Source organism: Tursiops truncatus, chromosome 2, assembly GCF_011762595.2.
Source record: "Tursiops truncatus isolate mTurTru1 chromosome 2, mTurTru1.mat.Y, whole genome shotgun sequence".
Taxonomy (NCBI): domain Eukaryota; kingdom Metazoa; phylum Chordata; class Mammalia; order Artiodactyla; family Delphinidae; genus Tursiops; species Tursiops truncatus.
In genome coordinates this window covers 106,955,378-106,980,531 of record NC_047035.1, presented here as the reverse complement: position 1 = coordinate 106,980,531, position 25,154 = coordinate 106,955,378, and the positions used below count along the sequence as shown (strand labels likewise).

Sequence of the window (25,154 nt, the reverse complement as noted above, 5' to 3'; positions counted from 1 at the left end):
CAAGATCTTTTTTGATCCACCTCCTAGAGTAATGGAAATAAAAACAAAAATAAACAAATGGGACCTAGTGAAACTTCAAAACTTTTGCACAGCAAAGGAAACCATAAACAAGACGAAAAGATAACCCTCAGAATGGGAGAAAATATTTGCAAACGAATCAACAGACAAAGGATTAATCTCCAAAATATATAAACAGCTCATGCAGCTCAATATTAAAGAAACAAACAACCCAATCCAAAAATGGGCAGAAGACCTAAATAGACATTTCTCCAAAGAAGACATACAGATGGACAATAAGCACATGAAAAGCTGCTCAACATCACTAATTATTAGAGAAATGCAAATCAAAACTACAATGAGGTATCACCTCTCACCAGTTAGAATGGGCATCATCAGAAAATCTACAAGCAACAAATGCTGGAGAGGGTGTGGAGAAAAGGGAACTCTCTTGCACTGTTGGTGGGAATGTAAATTGATATAGCCTGTATGGAGAACAGTATGGAGGTTCCTTAAAAAACTAAAAATAGAATTACCATATGATCCAGCAATCCCACTACTGGGCATATACCCAGAGAAAATCATAATTCAAAAAGACACATGCACCCCAATGTTCATTGCAGCACTATTTACAATAGCCAGGTCATAGAAGCAACCTAAATGCCCATCAACAGACGAATGGATAAAGAAGTTGTGGTACATATATACAATGGAATATTACTCAGCCATAAAATGGAACGAAGTTGAGTCATTTGTTGAGACGTGGATGGACCTTGAGACTGTCATACAGAGTGAAGTAAGTCAGAAAGAGAAAAACAAATATCGTATATTAACGCATATATGTAGAACCTAGAAAAATGGTACAGATGAACCGGTTTGCAGGGCAGAAGTTGAGACACAGATGTAGAGAACAAACGTATGGACACCAAGGGGGGAAAGCCATGGTGGGGTGGGGATAGTGTTGTGCTGAATTGGGCGATTGGGATTGACATGTATACACCGATGTGTATAAAATTGATGACTAATAAGAACCTGCAATATAAAAAACCAACCAAAAAAAACTAATACTAAACTTTCTTTGGTTTATTTGTATGGAAATATGTTAATATGAATGTTTCAGACATTACATGAAATTTCTAAAAATCTTATATGTTCTAGTATAATGTTATAAGTCATAATTCTAGTTATTACCTTAAAAAGTGTATCTCAGAAATAACTAAATTACCTTGTCATTTGCATTATTATGGACTTTCATCAAATCTTTAACCGTGGTCATTTTTATGTCTTTTGTCATTTACAGACAGTTCTGGGTGTACTCTGATGCTTCTGCAAAAATGTTCCTACAAAAGGGTTTCATCTTCAAGGAATTCATGGAAAAGACTCTGACAAGTACAGGTTTCTGGTAACTGACTATACTGCTGAACTGAATGAATAAGCCTTTTCAGAACTCTAATGGAAAAGTGATGAATTCATAAAAGTGCTAACAAAAAATCAAGATGAAAAAAAATTAATTACATGGGACTGAGTGAACTGATGAGGATGATTATAATTTTTGTGACTTTGTTTGAATAAAAAAAAAATCCCACAAGGACTCAGAGGCAAAAAATATACAAATCAATTTTCACTGCAAAGTAAAGGAGCTGTTACAGTGGAGGATTACTGGACTGAATGTCAATATTATGACATAGTATGAGCGTGTTTCATGTTTGGTAATTCCAATCATTGTTGCTTTTGTTGTGATCATCCATTTACAATGCTTGGTGTCCGTTTACTTATCTCTTGTAAAAATAAAATACAGTGTGTGTGTGAGAAAAAAAAAAGGAAACCATCAACAAAACAAAAAGACCACCTACGGAATGGGAGAAAATATTTGCAAATGATGCAACATACAAGGGGTTAATATCCAAAATATACAAACAGCTCATTCAACTCAATATCAAAAAACAAACAACCTAATCAGAAAACGGGCAGAAGATCTAAATAGACATTTCTCCAAAGAAGACATACAGACGACCAATAGGCACATGAAAAGATGCCCAACATCATTAATGATTAGAGAAATGCAAATCAAAACCACAATGAGATATCACGTTACACCTGTTATAATAGCTATCATCAAAAAGTCCACAAATAGCAAATGTTGGAGAGGATGTGGAGAAAAGTGTACCCTAATACACTGTTGGGAATGTAAACTGTTCAGCCACTATGGCAAACAGTATGGAGGTTCCTTAAAAAACTAAAAATAGGGACTTCCCTGGTGGTCCAGTGGTGAAGACTCTGGGCTCCCAAGGCAGGGGGCCTGGGTTCAATCCCTGGTCAGGGAATTAGATCCTACATGCTGCAGCTAAGATCCCTGGCACAGCCCAAATAAATAAAAATAAACAAATAAATAAATATTTTTTAGAAACTAAAAACAGAGCAGCTATATGATCCAGCAATCCACTCCTGAGTATGTATCCAGAAAAGACGAAAGTTCTAATTCAAAAAGACACATGCACTATGAATAGTGCTGTTCACAGCAGCACTATTTACAATAGCCAGGACATGGAAATAACCCAAATGTCCATCAACAGGTGAGCAGCTTAAGAAGATGTGGTATATATATATACAATGGAATCTTACTCAGCCATAAAAAATAATGAAATATTGCCATTTGCAGCAACATGGATAGACCTAGAGAATATTATATTTAGTGAAGTAAGTCAAACAGAGAAATACTATATAATATCACTTATATGTGGAATCTAAAAAATAATACAAATGAACTTATTTACAAAACAGAAACAGACTTACAGACATAGAAAAAAAACCTATGGTTACCAAAGGAGTGAGGGAGGTGGGGAGGGACAAATTAGAAATATGGGATTAACATGTATAAAGTACTATACATAAAATAGATAAGCAACAAGGGTTTACTGTATAGCACAGGGAACTATATTTAGTATCTAATAAATACCTATAATGGAATATAATCAGAAAAAAACTGAATCACTATGATGTACACTTGAAGCTAACACAATTTGTAAATCAATTATAATTCAATAAAAAATTATTGATCTAAATATTTTTAAAAGTTAAAAAAAATTTTTTTAAGTTTAAAAAAATTGTTTACAGGTTGATTGAGTAGGCAACAAGAGATCATTCATGAGAACCCTATAAATCAATATTGTAAATGCTGTTTAAAAAAAAAAAATCCACAATAGCTTGTTTGAAATTTTGCTATTGATTTCCCAAACAAAAGAAGTAAGTATTGAACTTGAGAGATATATTTCAACGTTTAAACTTTATTTATGGACTTGCTTTTTTATCTCAAAAAACAAACAACAGGGCTTCCCTGGTGGCGCAGTGGTTAAGAATCTGCCTGCCAATGCAGGGGACATGGGTTCAAGCCCTGGCCCGGGAAGATCCCACATGCCACAGAGCACCTAAGCCTGTGCACCACAACTACTGAGCCTGTGCTCTAGAGCCCATGAGCCACAACTACTGAGCCTGCGTGCCACAACTACTGAAGCCCTTGTGCCTAGAGCCTGTGCTCTGCAACAAGAGAAGCCACCACAATGAGAAGCCCATGCACTGCAACAAAGAGCAGCCCCCACTCGCCGCAACTAGAGAAAGCCCGTGTGCAGCAACAAAGACCGAATGCAGCCAAAACCAAATAAAAAATAAAACAAAAAACAAAATTCATCCAGGTAAGTGATCCAAGTCCCATGTGGTATGAAATACCTTTCTCATATGGAATAGATGGTAGAAGAAGGTTCTCCATCTCAACACAGCATGTGCAGATGAAGGGTGCCACAATGGCAGGGAGGCTGTGTGCTGCGCTGGGGACTGAATCCCACCGCAAACTGTGAGGCCTCAGGCCAGACACACCTCTCAAATCATCAACCTGATGGGTTGGTTTCAAAGCCTCATTTTCTTTTTGTAAGTTTTAGTTTCAGTTATTTTTAAAAATAGACTATTTTTTTAAAAACGGTTAAAGAAAACTGAGCAGATAGTACACAGTTCCCATACATCCATCTCACAGCATAGTTTCACCTTTGTTCACTTGCATGTGTGTTAGTATTATATAATGTTTGCAGGTTTCTCTGTAGGATAAATGCCTAGATGTGGGACTGCTACGTCAAAGGGTAAATGTATTTGTAGTTTCGTGGATAATGCCAAATTGCCTTTCAGAGGATTGTACCACTGTGAACTCCCACCAGCCATGTGTGAGAACTGGAGCCCCTTTCAGCTCTAGCAGTTTTTATTCTGTCTTCTTCCCAGGACGCAGGCCCAAAGGCTAACTTTGTGGGGAGCTTTTCTAAGATATGGGCTCCGAAACTGGCCACAGCCAGCTGTGCCACATGCAGGAGAGCTCACATTAGACAGAAACAGCTTTCAGGCAGAACTTCCAGGCTCAAATGACAAAATTTGAATAAGGTGTGAAGGTGAGTTAATAGTATCCTAGCAGGCTTCCCTGGTGGTGCAGTGGTTGAGAATCTGCCTGCTAATGCAGGGGACACGGGTTCGAGCCCTGGTCTGGGAAGATCCCACATGCCGCAGAGCAACTAGGCCCGTGAACCACAACTACTGAGCCTGCGCGTCTGGAGCCTGTGCTCCGCAACAAGAGAGGCCGCAATAGTGAGAGGCCCGCGCACCGCGATGAAGAGTGGCCCCCACTTGCCACAACTAGAGAAAGCCCTCGCACAGAAACGAAGACCCAACACAGCAAAAATTAATTAATAAACTCCTACCCCCAACATCTAAAAAACAAAAAGGTTTAAAAAAAAATTAGTATCCTAGCAGTGTTAATTTCCTGGTTATGTAAGATGTTAACACTTGGGGAAGCTGAGTGAAGAGTATTTGGAAATTCTTTGAACTATTTCTGCAGCTTTTTCGTAAGTCTGAAATGATTTTAAAATTAAGAGTTTAAAACTTTAAAAGGTATTTTGAAAAACAGGGAAAAAATGCGAGTGTGTGCCTCCTGGAACTGTCAAAATGTACAAATAAGCTGAGAATAGAAACAGTTGTAGAGTAAGCACAGCATTCATAAAAGTCAGGGATTGAATTAAGGGTGGTCCTTCTCATAAGGGATGGATGGAGCCCTTCACCAGGTTGGGGAGACAGGAATGCTCAGTTTGGCCCCTGACCTCACCACCTGATGAGCTGCTTATCCACCCTGTGCCCAGAGTCCTCTCTGAAAAGACATCCCTTGCACCACAGAGGGCTGCTGTGAGGCTCCAGTGAGATGCAGGAGATGAAAGTAAACTGAGAGCTGCAAACGACGATACCTCTGGGAAGGGATTACCTGCAAAACCTGAGACAGGCCTCCATGAAAAAGATCACAAACACTTGCCTGCTGGTCCTAATATGGGTTTCAGTGGAAGCAGCTGGAAGTCTGTTTACAGTAATTGCTTTTTAAGCCCTTAAACGGTGGTCCTCCTCTGTTCAGTGGCCCCCCACTCTGAGGTTCCATGCTCCTGAATGTCCAGTCCCTCCAGTTACATGGCTGTGCACCTCCGTGGGGCGCTAGAGTCATCGTTTGCTTTCTTCCTGATGCTTTCTGCCAGAGACAAGAATCCTGTTGCCTCTTGCTGCCTGAGCGCTGCCTCACAAGGCTAGTTTGATGTTTTAATTGCCTGCAAGAGTTTGTGTTAAAAGAAGATGCAGAGTAGTATTTAAGAACATGCTGGAAGAAGAACCAAGTCATCCCTAATTCCTCCCCTCTGAAGTGACTGTTTTCTCACCTTGTGTGTGGCAGCTGGGGGAGATCGACCACACAGGGGACTTTCCTCTTGCTCCTTGATAACGTGCTATCGACGCTTTTCCTTGTTGCCAAGTGACTGATGTACCTTCATTACTATGGATGGCTGCCTAGTACCCCATCCTGTGGTTGCCCTGTAATGCACCATGGCAATGGAGGTTACAGAGTTTAAGCCTTTTTCATCATGAGCCAATTTTGTTTTTAATGAGGGATCATTACTAGAACCTGTTACTCCGCTTACCTGATGGTTCTACATGGTGCCCTGAATCGCAAATCCCAAAAAACGCTTTTGGGATTGACAGACTCAAATAGGTTGTGACGGCCTCAGAAATTTTATTTGACCAGATCTTACTGGTTCAACTCATCTTAAGCCAGTTTTGGCCCATAGGTCTTAATGTTTGTGAAAAACAAGCCTGCAGGCTGTTCCCACCCTACTCCAAACTGGAGAAAAAAACAAATCAATGTAGTATAGAGAGCTGGATAGGAAGAGATTGTAGCTTCAGTGGCGTTGGGGCTGTGAAGGTGATAGGGATCGTCTGGGTCACCCTCACGGCACAGATGGGGAGACTGGGGTCAGGAGATATTGTGAGTTGCCCAAGGCTCCGTCTGGGTTCCAGGAGGAGGCAGGGCTAGGACCATCAATCTGAAAGGTTCAGAGCCAGCGCCACAGCGCCGTGGTCTGAGCAGCCTTGGAGGGCCCTGCTGCATTCCAGCGGGGCCATGCAACTCTGACTCGCACCCGGGGCTGCCCTGAGCAGCAGGCGGGCGGGGGGACACTTACCAGCCAGGTCCCTCCTGCCAATGGCAACGAGGCCTTTGAAGAGCACTCTGCTGGGGTTCTCACTGGCTGTGACCGGTGCCCGTGCTCCCGGTAGCTCTCGGTGCCTGAGTATCACGAGGGGAGAAAGAGAGAGAGAGAAGGCGCCAACCCCGCCTGCCTTACCAGAGCCAGGCCTGAGCACACCCCTTACCGCCACCAGAACATCAGACCCTCCTCTAAGCGCTAGCAGAACTCAGCCCATATATGGGGAGGGCATGGGAGGAAGGGGAGGAGCAGCCTCAGATGGGATGGGGGTGGAGTTTCGTGTCAGGGACACCTGGATCTCCCCAGTGCCAGGCTTTCCCCTGAGCATCCACCATCTATCCTATTGGTGTCACTGGGAAGAGAGGAAGAATTGGCATTCACTGTGGTACCACGATGCACACATGACTGTACAGTTCATCTCTCTGGCGGCTCACAATAACCTGTGACTTGCAAGCTAGCGGCCCTGTTCTTTCCCCCGAACCAGTGGTTCTCAGCCATAAGTGCTCACTGGAGACACCTGGGAGGCTTTAGCAAACACTGACACCTGGGTCCCCCTCCCGGTTCTGAGATTCCTAGTACTTGAGTCTGGGTGTGGCCTAGGCAACAGATCAGTGTTAAGCCTTCCCAGGTGATTACAATGTTTGGAAAATAAGTGCCCATGCTCTTCAGTGCTGGTGGTGGGGTTAGCTTGTTATTCAACTGTGACCAGGGCAGCTCTCCCAGCTAGGGACAGATGGGCTGGCTCAGCCATGGGGGCACAGCCATCAGGTCCAAGTCAGTCAGCCACTGCGTCCCTGATGTTCTGGTGTCCGTGGGCCCCCAGCAGGCACTTCCTCCTGGTGCTGCTCGTGATGTAGCAGTTTCATTTGACCCGTTTATTCACTACCCCTTGTCCCCAGCCCTGTAATTTACCAGTGCTCCTTTATCGTCTATGAAATCCGCATGGGTAATAGAGTTCACTTGTGGACTCCCCACTCTATTCCACTACCTGATTTGCCTATGTTTCTGTCAGGTATCTCTGTGTTAAATATTCTAGCTTTCTAACATTGAGTCTGGTTGAGTTAGACCCTCTTCGCTTTTTTCCTCCAGAATATTCATTTATATATTCCCTGTTTCTTCTTTCAGACGAACTGTAGAATCCTTTAGTCAAGTTTCAAAAACCTCCTATTTTGATTTGATTAAAATTGGATCAAAGCTTTAATACGGGGAAAATCAATATCTACATGACACTTCTTTTAGCTGGAAATACAGAATGTCATTCTACTTACCCAAGTCTTCTTTTATAGTTCAAATAATTTGTATTGTCTTACTCATATGTCATTCATATTTCTTCTTAGAAACACACACTATTGTAAATGGAGTATATTTTTACATACATTTTTAATATATATTATATTTTTTTTTAAAAAATTTTTAATATATTTAAAATATACATTTTTACATATATTTTTTTTTACATATATATACCTCTATATATTTTGCCCACTTATTGATGGTACAGAGGAATACTATGGTGTTCGTGTATTTAATCATGTTTAGCCATTTCATTGAATTATTTTATTCTAAGAGTTTTTCCGTTGATTCTTCTGGACTTCCTGTGTGTGTGTGTGTGTGTGTGTGTGTGTGTGTGTGTATCTCATCTGAAATTAATAAACCTCTCTCTTCCTTTCCAGTATTTACACTCAATTTCTATTTCTGTCTCATGCCTTAATACCAGGGCCCGAATTTCCAAATAGATGTTAAATAATAGTGGCAACAGCAGCTCCTCTCCTTTTTACAGGGAGCACCTTTAGTTTCATGTGTGAATGATGGGTTTCAGCTCAAGCTGATTCGTGAAGAATGTGAAGTTCACAGGCCAATGTGGAGGGAGGGGCAGAGGGCCCAGTCTGTGTAAAGGCCTGGAGAGGGGAAGAGCACGTGATGTGTTGGAAGTGGCGTGTGGCTTGCTAAGGCTTTTCCCCCAGAAGCACAGAAAACTGAACACACCCCACGTGCCCCCACCCCTCCACCCAGTTGCTCTGGGGCACCAAGGCAAGGTGGTACCTGTCCATTGTTGCTCAATGGCGTGGACGTGGGCCTCGGTGAACTCCCAGCAATACGCCAGCTTCTTCCACTCGTGGGGCTGCAGGTACCTGGAGGCCAGTCACCACAGCACAGAACGGAGCTGATGTGTTTCCTGCCGATGGTCCTGCTTAAAGGTCAAGCTCTTCCCAGAGGGCTCACAGAGGTCCCTGCATGACAGCTGGTCCTGTGGGGCAGATCCCAGAAGTGCAGCAGCTGTCTGGGGGAAATCCCTGCCAGGCTGTCCCTCGTGAGCCTGGACACAGAACTGGTGTCATCACAGGGCTGAGGCATAGTGTCCATTACTCTGGTTTCTGACTCTGTGCCTTGCTTTGAGTGTTGGAAACTGAGTTGCTTACACTGTTTCTTCATCCAGAATTCCTTTTCTCACCTCCCTGTCTCTCAATCCCATTGCCACAGTCAAAAGACCACCTGGGTGCCACCTCTTCCAGGAAGCCTTCCCATTTCTCTCTTTTCTTTGTGTTCATATAGCACGAGTGTCAGTAGAATGACTCAGCAGCTGTGGCTAAAACCAGGCAAGCCAAGAATCAGGCACGAACTAAACTTGCCAAATGACAACAAGTAGAGAAGGTCTGGATTACAGAATTCTTTCTATGCAAAGCAGGTGATAAAATGAGAGGTTACCAAAAATTATGTAATAACTTAAGTTAAACCCACAGAAGTATTACTCAGCCATAAAAAGAAACGAAATTGAGCTATTTGTAATGAGGTGGATGGACCTAGAGTCTTGTCATACAGAGTGAGGTAAGTCAGAAAGAGAAAGACAAATACCATATGCTGACACATATATATGGAATTTAAGAAAAAAAAATGTCATGAAGAACCTAGGGGTAAAACAGGAATAAAGACACAGACCTACTAGAGAATGGACTTGAGGATATGGGGGGGGGAAGGGTAAGCTGTGACAAAGGGAAAGAGTGGCATGGACATATATACACTACCAAACGTAAGGTAGATAGCTAGTGGGAAGCAGCCACATAGCACAGGGAGATCAGCTCGGTGCTTTGTGACCACCTAGAGGGGTGGGATAGGGAGGGTGGGAGGGAGGGAGACGCGAGAGGGAAGAGAGGTGGGAACATATGTGTATGTGTAACTGATTCACTTTGTTATAAAGCAGAAACTAGCACACCATTGTAAAGCAGTTATACTCCAATAAAGATGTTAAAAAAAAAAACTGCTGTATAAAAAATAAATAAAATTCAAAAATTAAAAAAAAAAAAGCCACAAAAGCCCCTCGAAAGGATGTGGATGCAGATTTCTAGTTGTTAAAAAGCTCAGGTGACCACTGCAAAGTAAAGCAACTGTTACAGTGGAGGATTACTGGACGGAATGTCAATATTATGACATAGTATGAGTGTGTTTCGTGTTTATTAATTGCAATCATTGTTGCTTTTGTTGTGGTCATCCATTTACAATGCTTGGTGTCAGTTTATTTATCTCTTGTAAAAATAAAATACAGTGTGTGTGTGTGAAAAAAAAAAAGGTCAGGTGAGTTCTAGCATCTGCAGCTCTGAATCTTACATCCTGGTTAACTGTGTCTGGCCAGTCACCTGGGAGGTGACGACCTGGGAGCTTGGCTCTCTCCTTGGGTGGTAAAAACTGTTTCTTTCGAGCTGTGTTCTCAACTGCATCTTACATTGGGATCATCTGGGAGCTTTAAGAACCACAGAAGCTTGGCCCTTATCCCTTAGATTCTGATTGAATTGGTCTAGGGGTAGGAAGGAGGGATTTGTGATTCTAACTGCACCACTGCCTTAGTGTTGAAAACTTTTAAAGCCTGAGGTGGTTTAAAATTAAGCATAGAGATGAATCAGTTCATCAAACTGTTGGTATTAATATTTAGGAGTAATCTGTTGTATGTAAAGGGGTTGTAATATTTACGAGAATCCAGCACGTCAGTGAAAGAGAAAATCTTATGATTCCTATGGAAATTTATCAATTGATTGATTTCTGGACAGTGATTTTTTTGAGAAGTGTTAAGAGAAATTTACTAAATTTGTAAACAATATCAGAATGTTTATGATATTCGAGATTCACTTTATAGGTTTAATTTATTGGATTTAATGGGATAATTTAAGAATTTAGGAAGCATTTGAAGTGCTTGAAAAGAAAACCTATTATATTAAATTTATTCTTTCAGTTTAAAACCTTTAAGGTAGTTTAACTAAGCTTAAACATGGGACCAAACTTTAATCAAAAGGCTTCCTTGAAAGTGACTGTTTAAAATTTACTAGTTGTATAAATATAATAATAAGATTGTAAAAATAAATTTAAAAGTTTGAGGAAAAGTAGGATTTAAATTTTGTAAACAATTTAGTATTAATTTCTAAAACTGAAATAAATGCAAAAATTTATTTTCTGTGTATAAAAGCAACCATTAAGGACAACAAAAAATCTCTCAACCCACCCCCATTTGCTGACATGGAGCTGTAAATGCAGGACCTTACAACTGCCACTCCTCTTTCCCAAATCCACAGCAGATATCACTAATCAATCGCAGCACACTTTCCTTCTGGGCTCAGAAAGTTGCCTGAATAGAACACCCCAAGCCACAATTCCAATCACCTGGAGCTGACAGTGAGCTGGAAACAATTTGCCATTTCTTTATTCATGCATGAATGCATTCATCCATCAACCAGGAGCTGCAGCAGGGTCTACTAGTATCTCCACACTGGCACGGACCTCAGTCAGCCTTATTTCACTGTGGTTTGGGTGTTCACCCATCTCTGGATGCCCTCAAAGAACCCTAGTGTTAGGTAAGGCAGGGATTATCACTCGCTTGGAAACTGAGGGGCCCCTGAATTGGTCAGGGCTGGGGTTCAAAACCAACTCCACCTTAAGCCATGGCCACTCCCTTTCCAACATGGAGAGACCAAGCACCGGGTCTCAGTACCTTCTCCCATCTGTAGAAGCAATCGGCTTTTATGATCATTTCCACCAGGCTGACATGGTTGATGTGGGTGGCCACTGGCAAGGTGGTTTTTCCTTGCTGCGGGTAAGAAGGGAGAAGGGAATCCAGAGTTCCTATAAGAGGGTATAGGGTGGCCTCTAGCACTGACTACAGACCCTCCTACCCAAAGAAAGTGGTTTCCAGCAGTCTACACTGGAGAGCAGAAGGGTTTTCTGGCAGTAATTCTGGGTGTGGAAAAGTCACAGGTAGAATAAGGCAATAATTCCAGCAACCACCTCTTGTGTTCTTCTAGAATAGGAGGACTTAAAGCTTATAAAACTCAGCCTGCATAAGTCTTCAAGGTCACCTGTGAGATAGATGTTACCAGCCTCATGTCTCAGATGAAACCAGAACCCAGAGAAGGGGCTTGGACTCCTGTGTCAAGTTTGCTGCCTCCCCTCAGGTTTCCAGCCCTTTGCTCCAGGCCTCTGGCAGAGTGCTGGCCTCCACCACCTCCAGGGACCTGCGGGGAGATGGGAAGCTCCTCTTCAAGCTTGGCCAGCTGCCCCGGGCCCCAGCTTCCCTCCCAGGAAGCCGGAAGCCCTTCCCAGGTCCAGCCTCAGGGCCTGTTCCCTGCCCCCATCTCTTTCCCACACCATCCCAAGGGCTGGGCCACGTGTGCAAGGGCCCTTCCCCTCATGAGCCTGTGACCTCTTCAGCCTCATACTAAGCCTTCAGCTCTTCTCAAACTTCTCAAACCTGAGGAGGTGGCCACCCCAGAAGCACCGTGACCCAGGAAGCTTCCCCCAACCCTGTTTCACACGTATGGAGTTGTGGGGTGGTGACATGCTATTCCTCTAGCTCTCTTCCCCTCTCCCCAGCAGATGACTCAAGGAGCTCAAAGTCTGATGTGGGCCATGAAACAGAAGACAAACATATCACAGGCAAGGACCAGGAGAGGGGTGGGCCAAGTGCTAAGGGACCTCAGAGGACACAGGGGAAGGTGATGGAGGGGCAGGAAGGCTTCCTGGAGGAGGTTGCCTTTGAGCTGATATATAACAGATGGGAAGCCTTGAACATTCTGGGAGCAGGAGGCATTTGCATCAGGATCTCTGGCAAAGAGGGAGTCATGAAAGCTTGCAAGGGAGGCTGGTTGTGAGCAGAGGTACCTTATCTCTCAGGTTTAAGTTAACCCCAGCAATGAGGAGAATACCCACTATGTCCTGCCAGGCGTGCTCGGCGGCAAGGTGAGGGGTGTCTACTGCCTCTGGAAAAGAAGCCAAGAGGACGGAGAGCAGAAAAGCATGTAGAGATGGTCTGTGGCTCAAAGCCAGGACAGGACCAAGGTGGGTACACTCCCAACTGGGCCTTAACAGAGTTTCTCTAAGAAGTTATGTGGGGCTTCCCCGGTGGCGCACTGGTTAAGAATCCACCTGCCAATGTAGGAGACACAGACAGGTTTGAGCCCTGGTCCAGGAAGATCCCACATGCTGCAGAGCAACTAAGCCCATGTGCCACAACTACTGAGCCTGTGCTCTAGAGCCCATGAGCCGCAACTACTGAAGCCCAGGTGCCTAGAGCCCATGCTCCCAACAAGAGAAGCCACCGCAATGAGAAGCCTGCGCACCACAACGAAGAGTAGCCCCCGCTTGGCACAACCAGAGAAAAGCCCACATGCATCAACGAAGACCCAACGCAGTCAAAAATAAAAATAATAAAATAAATTTATATAAAAAAAAGAAGTTATGTGGGAGGGTAAACTGGATTTAATCATAAACATAATACTCAGCAAACTCAGTAAATAACAAAAAAGTAGAAAGAACAAAGAAAAAATACCACTCGCTATCCCACCTAAGTCAACCTTTGTTAACAGTCCTAGTACATTTCTTCTAGTATTTTCTTTAAGGCAGAATGTTTTTAGTTTTATGGTTTTACATATTTGAGATCATCCTGTATATACATTTTGCATCTGTATAACTTCCTGCATATTATAAACTCTATAAACACCATTTTTATATAACTCCATAAGAGCCTATCTATGCCTATACCATAATTTAACCGAGCACTTCTCTCTTATTAAGTATTTGGGGCCCTTTTTGAAATGAAAACTGATAGACTGCTACAACAAATATCTTGGTACATGAGCTCTTAATATATTTCTTGAGGCTCAATTCTCAGACATGCAAATACTGACCATTTCAAAGGTATATGTTATATTCTGTCAAATTGCTTTCCACCACTAGTGGTTGTGTGTGGCGGCCCTGAGGATTGTATGGTTGGGGGGTGGATTGTGGGGATGGGGATTTTAAAACGCTCCTGATTGATCACAACTTCAGGACTCAGAGGCCTCTTGTTATACAAGATTAACCCAGTTACCCCTTCCCTGGGAATTTTCCCTAAGGGGGGAAAAAAAAATCAATGAAAGGAAAAGGTTGCATGTAGCAAAATGTTTACCACAGTGTTCTATACATCATGACAGAAACTTGGAAATACTCAAATGTTCAAAATAGAGGAATGGTTGATAAAATAATGCTACCTTCAACAAATATTCAAACAACTTTTGACAAGCTGAAAGAGCGATTCCTCAATTCTGGGCGAGGCTAGTAGACCACAGTTAAGCCCTGCTAACCTGGGAGGGTGCCCAGAGGCTCCATGGGGCCCAGATGGTTTCTGCAGCCACTTACATTGTCAACGGCGTCCAGGTCACTGCCGGTGTCGATAAGGAGCTGCACCAGGACGGGGAAGTTGTGCCTCACGGTGATGTGCACAGGAGAGGCGCCTGCTGGGGGCGGTGGAGAGGCACAGATCAGTTGATGGGTCCCTCCCAGGACTGCCCAGCTGCAGGCTGGTGCTAGAAGATGGGAGTTGGGAGGAGTACAGTAAGTTCCCTACGTACGAACCTTCAAGTTGCGAACTTTCAAAGATGCGAGCATGCGTGCGCGTGTCCGATCACATAAATTAATTCACATGTCTGGCGTACATTGTCACATGCGTGCATCCTCTACTAGTCGTGCTTTTGTGTACTTTACTGTACAGTACTGTTGCTGTGCAACACGAGGAGCTTACTGATGAAGACCTGATGGAACTGGAGGCTCAGAGAAAGGACAAAGAGACACAAGAGGAAGAAGAGGTAACTGAAGAAACGAAGTGATTCACGACGCAGGAAATGGCAAGGGGATTTTCTTCATTTGTGGAGGCACTGTCAGTTGTTTTTTTTTTTTTTCATTTGACAACTTGTATCTTTTTTTTTTTTTTTTTTTTCGGTACGCGGGCCTCTCACTGTTGTGGCCTCTCCCATTGCGGAGCACAGGCTCCGGACGTGCAGGCTCAGCGGCCATGGCTCACAGGCCCAGCCGCTCCACGGCATGTGGGATCTTCCCAGCCGGGGCACGAACCCGCGTCCCCTGTATCGGCAGGCGGACTCTCAACCACTGCGCCACCAGGGAAGCCCCACAGTTAGTTTTTGAGGCACAGGACCCGAACACAGAAAGGTACACGAAAGTTGCAGCAGCCGTTCAGAATGCAACCCAGTACTGCTATGTCATCTATGATGAGAAAAAAAGAGCTACTACCCAGACATCACTGAATCATTTTTTAAAGAGGGTAGGTAGAATTGAATCCAGCAAGGAACCAGAACCTCTGCCGTCAAAGTCAGGCATGAGTGAAATTGCAGCTTGCCTTCCGTCTCTTATTGCTGACGATCCTTCAGCTCTACCATCTCCCACCTCCTCTCCCCCCTCCAGTCAGTGACTCTTCTTGCCTGTCCACTCAGTGCCAGCCCCTGTATGCCAGCTGTTGTACTGTACTACTGTACTTTTCAAGGTACTGTACTGTAAGATTTAAAATGTTTTATTTTGTGTGTTTGTTTTTTATGTATTATTTGTGTGAAAAGTATTATAAACATATTACAGTACAGTACTATATAGCCAATTGTGTTAGTTGGGTATCTAGGCAAACTTTGTTGGACTTATGAACAAACTGGACTTACAAATGTGCTCTCGGAACGGAACTGGTTCATGTGTAGGGGACTTACTGTATAGATAGTGCTTCTGAGTTTGGACCTTCTCACTTCTCGGATGACATGAGTGGCCTGAGGAATTTACAGCCCACAGCCTGAATCCCTTGGGCCACAATCGATCCTCATGGTGGGCGGGAGCCTGAAATCCCAAGTTTGAGAGCTTGCCATGCCAGGAACTCACTACGTGACTTTGGGCAAGTCATCTTCATCTGGCAAGTGATGCTTGCTGAGGTCCCTTCCAGCAACAGCACCTTAAGATTCTCTGCTATCTCATTTACTCCACACATGAACCTAGCAAGTATATAGGAATGGTATTCTTATTCGTACTTTCACCTTACAAATGAGAACACTTAATAAGTTCATAAAACTTACATGACACACCCAAGGACACGTAACTAATAGAGACCCTGTGTTATTGGACTTTCTACCCCCGGCATCTAGGTAGGTGCTCAACCACTATTTATGTATGAGATGAATGAATGAGAGAGCCAGCCGGGACCAGAACAGAGGTCTCACCCAAACCCAACATTCACCCAAGGCCTCACTCAAGGCTGGAGGACTCCATCTCCATTGGTTCCCTGTGAGCACTGACTACATGACTAAGTGGAGATACTGCCACAGCAACCTTCTGTCTAGGTGTATGGTGACACACATCTAGTAGAACAGTACAAAGCCAGAAAAATCAATGGGATAGATCTATGCTTACTGTGGAAAAACACCCTCACATGTTGAGTACCTAAAGGTGACAGAACAGAACACGCACACATACAACAAAAATGCCCATGACTGCCATTACTAGTTTAGGCCAGAAAAAAACAGTTTATGGATATTGGAAAAGAAGATTTAAACTATACGATTACTTGTAGGCAACGTGACTGTATATCTACACAGGTCAAAATAGTTATTATACCCCCACCAAAAAAAAAAAAAACCTCTAGCAAAATCAATGAAAATCATATAGAAGATAAAAATACCAAAGTCAGTAGCATTCCTGTATTGAATGCCCACAAGAAACGACATATTTTAAAAAGATAGTCTATTTGCAATGATGGTCAAAATATATAAAGTACCTATGAAGAGTATAATTGGAAATGGCTATTACAAAGGCAAACAAAAACCATAGAACATCACCGAGGGATTCAAAAGAAGACATAAAGAAATGGCGAGACATGTTTGTAGTGAAAAAATAAAATATTACAAAGATGACCATTTTCTCTTATATTATTTACAGGCTTCATGTAATCCCAAACCCAAGCAGCAATAAATGACAAAAAGTATTCTGAAACACATCTAGAAAAAAATTTAAAAACCAAGGTAAAACTACCACAGAATTTCAGCAGTGTCCTTAGATCATTGCTAGATAACTGTGAAATCAAAATCAGGCCAAAAGAAGGTCTCCTGTGAGAGTGAATGGGCAGACTCTGGAAACTGGCTCAAGTGCACAACGCGGATGAGCTAGGAAACTTATCAGAGCTCTAATGGTGGCTCTCCAGGAAGCAGCAGGCCACGGAGATAAAATAACCAAGAGGCTGGATATGGCCTCCATCGTCCTGGAAATAGGTCTGTGGGAATGTGGTAGGAAAGGGGAGTGGAAAGAGAGCAAGTACTGCTTTTCATTGGTTTACATTTTATTTATAGAAACCTAAAGAACCAGAAAGAACAAAAGGTATCTGGTGAAAAGCCTTCTTCCCACCCTCAACACCCGTCTGCTCTGTTCTCCCCACTCCAATGGTAACATCTTACAAAGCCACAGTACAATATCCCAACCAGAACACTGACATTGATAATACCCACCATCTTACTCAGATGTCCCCAGTTTCACTTGTAGTCATTTGTATACATGTGTGTTCTATGTAATTTTATCACACGTGTATGTTCGTGTATCCCTTACATAGTCAAGATGCAGCACAGTTCCATCACCATAAGGGTCCCTTGTGTAGTCCTTTTATAACCACACCCTCCTCCCTTCTCTGCCCCACGCCCCCACCCCTAGCCCCCCGCCACCACTAATCTGTTCTCCATTTCTATGTTGAGAAGTGAGGTCCTGGGAGACTCGGCAGTGTATCCCCTGCCTCCCCACCTTCCATCCAGGCCCCACACGTACGTGATCAGCCACGTTAGTGCTTCCTCCTGCATGGACGAGGGCCCAGGCCATGTCCTCAGAGCCACCGAGGGCTGCGTAGTGGAAGCAGCTCTGTTTTTTCTAGAGGGAAACAGGCATCAATGCAGCAGCCTAAGGACCCCTCACAGCAGGGTTTACAAAGCACTTTGAGATTCATTATCCCATTCACAGCTCACAACCCCCATGGGACTATTATCCCCATTAAACCCTGAGGCAGGAGAAATCAATGACTTGCCCAGGCCTGGTGACTAGTAAAAGGAGTTCACTATGGTCTCAGGATTTTCCTCACCTCCCATCACAGACTCTGGAACAAAGGCCAAAGCCTTCACAGTTCCTTAGCCAGTAAAGACACATGGAGTATAGATGCTGAGGAGATGGTTTTCAAGGAGGGGGACCAATAAGATTTACCTGTACAGGGCAAATCCCACCCAGCATGTACTGTCCAGCTGGAGCTGGTCTAAGCACATCCACAGAGGAGCCTGGCAGGGCCAGAGGGAGGGCTTCCTTCTGGATGAGACTTCATCTCAGGCAGGACCCACTAGGTAACCAACTGTCCCAGATTGCCTGGGACTGAAGGTTCCCTGGATGCGAGACTTTCTGTTTTAAAATCAGGACAGTATGGGCAGACCAGGATGAGTTGGTCACCCTCCCAAAGTCGAGTCTGAGCAAGTTTACAGGGTGGGTGGGAATCCATCCACCTCCCCGTGGGAAATGCAATCACTTTGGGTTTGCCCCCTCCTCAGAGACCCTGCTGCACGACACTGCCAGAGGTGGGAGTGTCAGAATAGACCGTGGCCTCTGCCAGAAACCTCAAGTCAAGGCTGGAGCACGAGAGCCAGTGAGGTGGGCAGCTCCAAGCCACCAACGACCACCAGCTGGATCTAACCCCCTGAGTCTCTAAGCTCCTGTGCTGTTACTGTTGGGGAGGTGGCCATGGCATGACCTGTCTGTGCCCCCTCCCAGTGCCTAGTGCTGGGCACAGAGAAAGGGCCTTTCTGACTAAGGAGCAACACCTTGCTGATGGAAATGAAACAGGAGTGAAGGGGGCAGGGCACAACCTTTAAAAGAATGACATATGGGCTTCCCTGGTGGCGCAGTGGTTGAGAGTCCGCCTGCCGATGCAGGGGACACGGGTTCGTGCCCCGGTCCGGGAGGATCCCGCATGCCGCGGAGTGGCTGGGCCCGTGAGCCATGGCCCCTGAGCCTGCGCGTCCGGAGCCTGCGCTCCGCAACGGGAGAGGCCACAACAGTGAGAGGCCCACGTACAGCAAAAAAAAAAAAAAAAAAAAAAAGAATGACATAGCCACAGTACATGATGAAAACTAATGAGAACCAACTAGGTCCAAGATGGCAGAAGATTCGACCTCCAGTAGACCTTTAGCCTCATTACATGCTCACTGTAATACCTTAGCATGCTAAATGACACCCCCACCAGCGCCATGACAGTTCTGAGGCTAACCGTAAAAGGCCACAAAGTGGGCAGCGGCCCAATTTCTGGAAATCCCCGCCCCTTCCTCAAAATAGTTGGAATAATCCTCCCACTCATTAGCCTATGAAATTACCCAGTCCATAAAAACTAACCACGCCATATTTCGAAGCCTCTTGCCTCTTGCCTTCCGAGATAGTCCACACTCTGTCTGTGGAGTGTGTTTCTCTCTAAATAAATCTGATTCTTACCTATCACTTCGTCTCCAAATTCTTTTGCAATGAAGAAAGAACCTTAAATTCACCAGCAACAGAAGGACACGGCTGGTGCCCTGGGATAGCTACTTTCCCCCTCTTGGCTGTAATGTCCCCCGCTATGTCCCTGGGGTAGGAGTCTCCACACCTTCCAGGGGAGCAAATTAAATGTTTTGTGGTTTATAAAGCATTATTCACATTTAAGGGAATTTACGATTTATATTATTATTATATTTACATTTGCCATTTTGATTTTTCTTTTCTTTTTTTTTTTTTTCCGGCTGAGCTGCGCAGCTTGTCAATCTTAGTTCCCCGACTCGGCAGTGAAAGTGCAAAGTCCTAACCACTGAACCACCAGGGAATTCCCTTTGCTATTTTTTTTCTGAATGTCTCTTGTTTTTTTTGTTCTGTTTCCCCTTGACTGCCTTCTTTTGTGTTAAATATTTTTAGCATATCATTTTCATTCCTCTGTTTTTAAACTATTTTTGCTATTATTTATATTATTCACTATCAATATTATTTTTGCTACATTATTGAAATTTAGAAAAAGAGAATTCCAGACTCTGCAGCTGTTCAACCAGCCAAGAAAGAGTATTTGTCACTGATCTAAAAATAAAAAGCAAAACAAAACAAAAACACCAACCTCCTACCTAAAGAAAGGCCACAACCCCCTTTTCAAGGACACAGAGGATTTCTAATGGCCAACTCATAGAGTGCAATGGTAAGGGAGAAAGAGGCCTGTCCCAGAGTCACACCCAGGCTCCAGCTCTAATTGCGGTGTGGGCCTCATGTTGCGGACACCCCACCCCTACCCCCGCTGGGCAAGGCAAATGTTTCAGGCCATGAACTCTGGAGTCAGGGGAATAGGCTTTTCAGACTCAGCTTTGCTTCTTACCAACTTGTGACCTGGGAAAGTCACTGAACCTCTCTCATCTGTAAAATGGGGGGAATTTTTCTGAGGTAATAGTTATGAAAGGGCTTTGTGAACTGTCACGTGCCCAGCAATAAGACACTAATGGGTACTGAGCTCCTATTATGTCCCAGGCAATATGCTAGGTATTTAGCCTTCATAGCAATATAAAATAGTAAGTATATATCACCTCCAATTTATAGTTGAGAAACGAGGCTCGGAGAGATTAAGTAACTTGCCCAAAGTCGCAGAGCTCAACAGCTGAGCCTGTTCCCTCACAGCCTTGTTCACACAATGTTCAGGAATCATCATGGCTCCTACAGTTGACACAGTCACGTCTCTGCAGGCAGCCGAGGGCACACACCAGTCGTGAGGAGGCCCGGCTACCTGGGTGAGGGCGTTCGCGCTACTCCCGGCCCCGAGGAGGAGTTGCACACAGTCGGGGTGGATCCCTTCAGCAGCTGCGTGCAGGGCAGTCAGACCTTCCTGAAACACAGGGGAGCGGTGTGAGGCTGGCAGGAGGCTGAGGCCAGAGCCCAAGACCGTAGGACACCCCTACCGCCAGGGCTCCAGGGCTGTTTAAGCTCTCCCCTCCCTGCTAGTGCAGACATGACCTGGTGATCTGTGGTTCCCTGAGCCCCGCCCCTGATTCTCACCTTGAGGGGCATATGGGGCATTCACTCCCTCTGCCACAGCTCTGCTCGTGTTCTCCTTGCCCTCCAAGCCGCCTCATCCCCGCTCTGTCTATTCCCTCCTACTCCATCCTGGCCACAGTGACTTCTCCCTTCTTTGAACGCACACTGTGCGTATGACTGCTCCGTGATCCCTCAGGCCCGGTGCCCCTCCGAGCCTGGAGTTTTGTGCTGCTGCTCATCTTTTCCTCATGGGCTGTTTGAGAACACGTCCTCGCTCCTGGCTTCAGAGCCCCTACCAGGGGAAACCAGGCTGCACCACGGGCTGCGGGCTCCTGGAAGGCAGGGGGCAAGCCAGTGTCACACATCTCTGTATCCTCCAGGTGGTGACTCACCGCATTCCTCTCCTCCAGGTCCAGCCTGACGTCCATGAGCCGCTGCAGCACGGCCAGGTGGCCCCAGCGGGCGGCCGGGTGAAGGGCTGTGTTCCCCTCTTGCAGGGAGAAGGGCTCCTGAGGGGTCAGTGGAATCATAGACCCTTGCAGGCCCTGGGGACACGCTGGAGCTAAGATCCAGAGAGGGGAGACATGTCCAGGGTTATAGAGCAAGTTGGTGACGAGCTGCAGCCCTGCACGCTGGGCCAATGCCACCCTGCTCTGAGAACTGTGCCAAAAACTACCAAAAACCAGGGGCACTTTCAAGGGCCAAGTTCTGGTCTCTTTTCGTACACTTTAAGACGGACATATTACTTTAAAAAAAATTTTTTTTAAATCCCTATTTTTCCATGCTCCAGTCTAAAGCCAGTCCCAACTCAGTGACCCCAGATGCATCCCCTCTCTCTGCTCAGGCTACAGCCCCAGAGACTCTCCTTGTGCTCAGGCTGTGCCCAGCAGCCACACAGCCCAATCGCTCGCCTCCTGCGCCTTTGCTCAAGATGTCAGCTTCTCATTGAATAGTGCAGCCCACCGTGACCACAATACTGAAAACCACAACTCCCACCTCCTGTTCTCCTGATCCCCTTACCCTGCTCCACTTTTCCTGTTCCCCCATAGCACTGACCACCTAACACCCTCTACAATCCACTTGTATACTATGCTTGTTTTTCATTGGTTGGAAATAAGCATCACAAGGGCAAGGATTTTTGTCCATTTTGTTCTCTGAAATTTCCCCAAGTGCCTAGAATAGGGCCTGGGCACGTGACAGACACTCAGTAGATATTTGTTCAATGATAATACATAATGTGATGGAGAGCTTGACCTGTGTCTCCTGGAACTCGAGAACCAGAGGATTGGGAGCAGCCTCACCCTTGAGAAGTCTAAAGGCGGCAGTGACAGAGCCAAGAGAGGTGGCTCCACTGGGCGGGCAAAGGGCACAGTGTTCTTTGTGTTGGAAGTAGTCCCACAGAGGGCAGCCTATTTGGGATCGTCTTTAAAGGGAACTTGCTGCAGGAGGGTAAGGGGCCCCAGGGAAGAAGAGGCAGCTGGACGTGGCCAGCCCGAGAAAAGGTATGTCCCTACGGAGGAACCACAGATGGGGGACCAGGACAAGGACCCTGGAGGGACCCACAAAAGCACCCAGAAGGGAGGACCCAGCTTTAGCCATGCATCATGCCCAGAAGGCCATGGGGACGATCGAGCTGAACCAGTGCTTTCCTCTGCCCTGGCCTGTCTCAGTACCTTCCCTGTGTGTTTAGGCACAGATATCTATAAAGGGCCCAATGAGGATGTGAACACATACAGAAGCCAAAGCAGTACTTAAAGTAGATAAAAACATACCCTGCCCCCATGATAGATAAACACACACACATTAACAGCTATAACTATCTTACAGGGTCAAGGAGGAAACATCTACATTTCCTTTATGATCATCATTATATTATATTAATAAATAAAATTAAGTTTAAAAAATCCCCTCAACAGCTTTTTTCGGCTCTTCTCCCACCTGCTCCGTGGCCGGCTCGCCACAGCAGGCAAGGGTCAGGCTGTGGGCGGTGTAGCCACAGCCTGAAGTCTCTGTGTTCAAAGAGACCGGAAGGAAGTGTGTGAACATTGGGGTTTGGCACGTGCCCCCAGTTAGCAGAGCTGTGGAAACAGGGCAGGGCTTCCCTCTTCCTTCTGGATTATAAATATCTACTTCCTACCCTTTGAAGCTGCAGATGGCATGGACCCCCTGCCCAGGGTCCTCACACTCTGCCCAGGCAGGACAGGGGGCTGGGTGGAAGGAGGCCTTGGCCTTGGGCCTGGCCTCTCCCCTCCACCCGTGGGGACATCCAGCCTCTCCACCTCTGTGGGGCCCTGTCAGCCTCTCCTTGACATTTCCGGAGGAATTAATCACTCTCTCCGGGCTCTCAATGCCTCCCTACCACAGCACCTGCAGCGTGAGGTATGTTGTCATCTGTTCTGACAGGTCTGTCCCCCTACACAGGCTGGCGGGTCCTAGCACGAGTCAGGCCTTCAGTGGCCCAAAGCCTTGAAAAGCGTACTGTGCCCTCTCCCCAAATGAAATTCAAAATGAAAACATTCCTCATTGGAAAATACAACACTTAACAGGGACATATAATTTTAAAACCTTCTTCCTAGCATTTCTGATTGCAAGATTCTGGGTGAGTTCACCAAAGCTGAACTTTTCTTGCTTTCTAGTTTGGTGCTTCTGCTCTCTTGGGGCCCTGAGTACATCATTTTTTTTTTTTTTTTTTTTTTTGCCTCCTGGGTAGATGTGTCCTGGCGAGGGTCATTCTTTACCCTGGTCCGTACTCCTACTTCCTGGCTCAGGGCCTGGCACAGAGCACAACCTGCTCTGCCCATGTTTCTGAAATGAAGGAAATCAGCCTGATCTGAATCTCAGAACCTGACTTAGCCTTTTCATCCTGAAAGGCTGAGTGTGGGTGGACAGATTTGGTGCAGACCCTCAGGGCTCAGGGCCGCAGGAGGCAGCCTGATGAAGGGAAGGAGGAGCACAGGGGGGCATCAGGATGCTGGCTCCAAACCCAGCTCGACCTTTGTCTTGCTGTGTGACCGTGGCTACAGTATCCCCTTCTCTGGGCCTCAGCTTCCACACCTGTAAAACGAGAAGGTTGAACTGGCCCTTGATCTAAGATCCTGTGATTCATTGGTCTGTGAGCTCTGTCACTAGCTTTGTAAACAGAACTCCTTGTATCCTAGCCAAGCATATTAATCAGAAAATTAACAGTGGAATTCTTCCCTTTGTTGGAAGCACTGTTTAGAATTTGCTGCAACACATTTGCCTAATGATTCGCAATGGTCCATTGATACAAGTCATTTGTAGGGTAGTCCCCTTGGGTCCCAACCCCTCATCTATTCTCAGATAGGTGAATTCCTGCTTATAAGCTCTCCACCCTGAATGAACTGCTCCCTCCTCAGCGGTCTCATCCTACTTTTGCCATAATCATAGTAGATTACTAAAACACATAGAAAGCAAATAACCAGCAGGCATGTGGCTATCGTCCCCCAACTCCTCCCCATTCCCCCCAGCAACAGACATCCCCAGTGGAATCACAGCCCCGCTCAAACCCACTCCAGGCATCACTACCAACCAATCAGATTTGCCATCCTGGCTCCCCACATTGGCTCACAGCTCTTTCCTAGGATTGTGGTTGAATTCCTTGATTAAGAAACTGTGTCCTGGGCATCTTTGTGCTCTTCACACATAGCACACGGCTGGCCCATAGTGTGTGCTCAAAAAATGCCTGCTGCAGGAGCATCAGACACACGCTGGTCTTTGGGCCACCAGCCCCTCTAGCACGCTGCAGTTGGCAGTAGACACAGGTGAGCTGCCCGTGACCACCCCGGTCAGGAGCCCAGAGCCCGGCCCTCCCCCTGGGACCCATGGTTACAGTACCTTGTCTTTGACACTGTGGTCACAGCCAGAGCCCACAAGAAGTCCAGAGAATCCAGCTGCCCGTGCTCTGCAGCCCGATGAAATGCTGTCCTTCCCAGCTGGCGGGGGAGGAGAAGAAAGTGAATCTTCCTCGCCCTGCCCACCTGACCTCAGTTTCCCAACCACACTGGGCTTGCAGTGCTCCAGACACTCTCCCCCACCTTGCCTTATACACCCTGCCTGGAAAGCCCAGACCATCTTCCCAACAAGACCCCACTTGGTGGGTCCCTCCCCCACTGAAATCCTCCTGTGGCTCCTGAATAAAGGACCCATTCCTGAGGCTGCGGGTTGAGATCTCCATGAAGGCCCTTAACAACCTCTCAGGCCTTCATTCCCAAGATTCTAACCCATCTGAACTCACACACCAAAAGCCCTTTT

At 45.7% G+C, this 25,154-nt stretch overlaps 2 protein-coding genes across 2 annotated transcripts in view; both read right to left on the bottom strand.

Moving 5' to 3' along the window:
• Window positions 1–8,728, bottom strand: part of SLC51B (SLC51 subunit beta) — a 206,801-nt gene extending 198,073 nt beyond the window's left edge. Inside the window, exons 1-4 of the mRNA XM_073799833.1 lie at window positions 8,589–8,728; window positions 6,522–6,625; window positions 5,724–5,874; window positions 5,333–5,615 (exon numbers count right to left, since the gene is read on the bottom strand). The gene's annotated coding sequence lies outside the window, so the exon portion shown is untranslated. The remainder of the gene's footprint in view (window positions 1–5,332; window positions 5,616–5,723; window positions 5,875–6,521; window positions 6,626–8,588) is intronic.
• The window catches only part of ANKDD1A (ankyrin repeat and death domain containing 1A), a gene marked incomplete at its 5' end in the record, with an annotated part of 31,217 nt that continues 12,441 nt past the window's right edge, over window positions 6,379–25,154 (bottom strand). Inside the window, 12 exon segments of the mRNA XM_073799906.1 lie at window positions 6,379–6,383; window positions 6,522–6,593; window positions 6,596–6,625; window positions 8,589–8,793; window positions 11,521–11,616; window positions 12,687–12,782; window positions 14,202–14,296; window positions 17,636–17,738; window positions 20,635–20,733; window positions 21,275–21,388; window positions 24,738–24,775; window positions 24,778–24,835. Coding sequence (XP_073656007.1) covers window positions 6,379–6,383; window positions 6,522–6,593; window positions 6,596–6,625; window positions 8,589–8,793; window positions 11,521–11,616; window positions 12,687–12,782; window positions 14,202–14,296; window positions 17,636–17,738; window positions 20,635–20,733; window positions 21,275–21,388; window positions 24,738–24,775; window positions 24,778–24,835 — 1,011 coding nt within the window.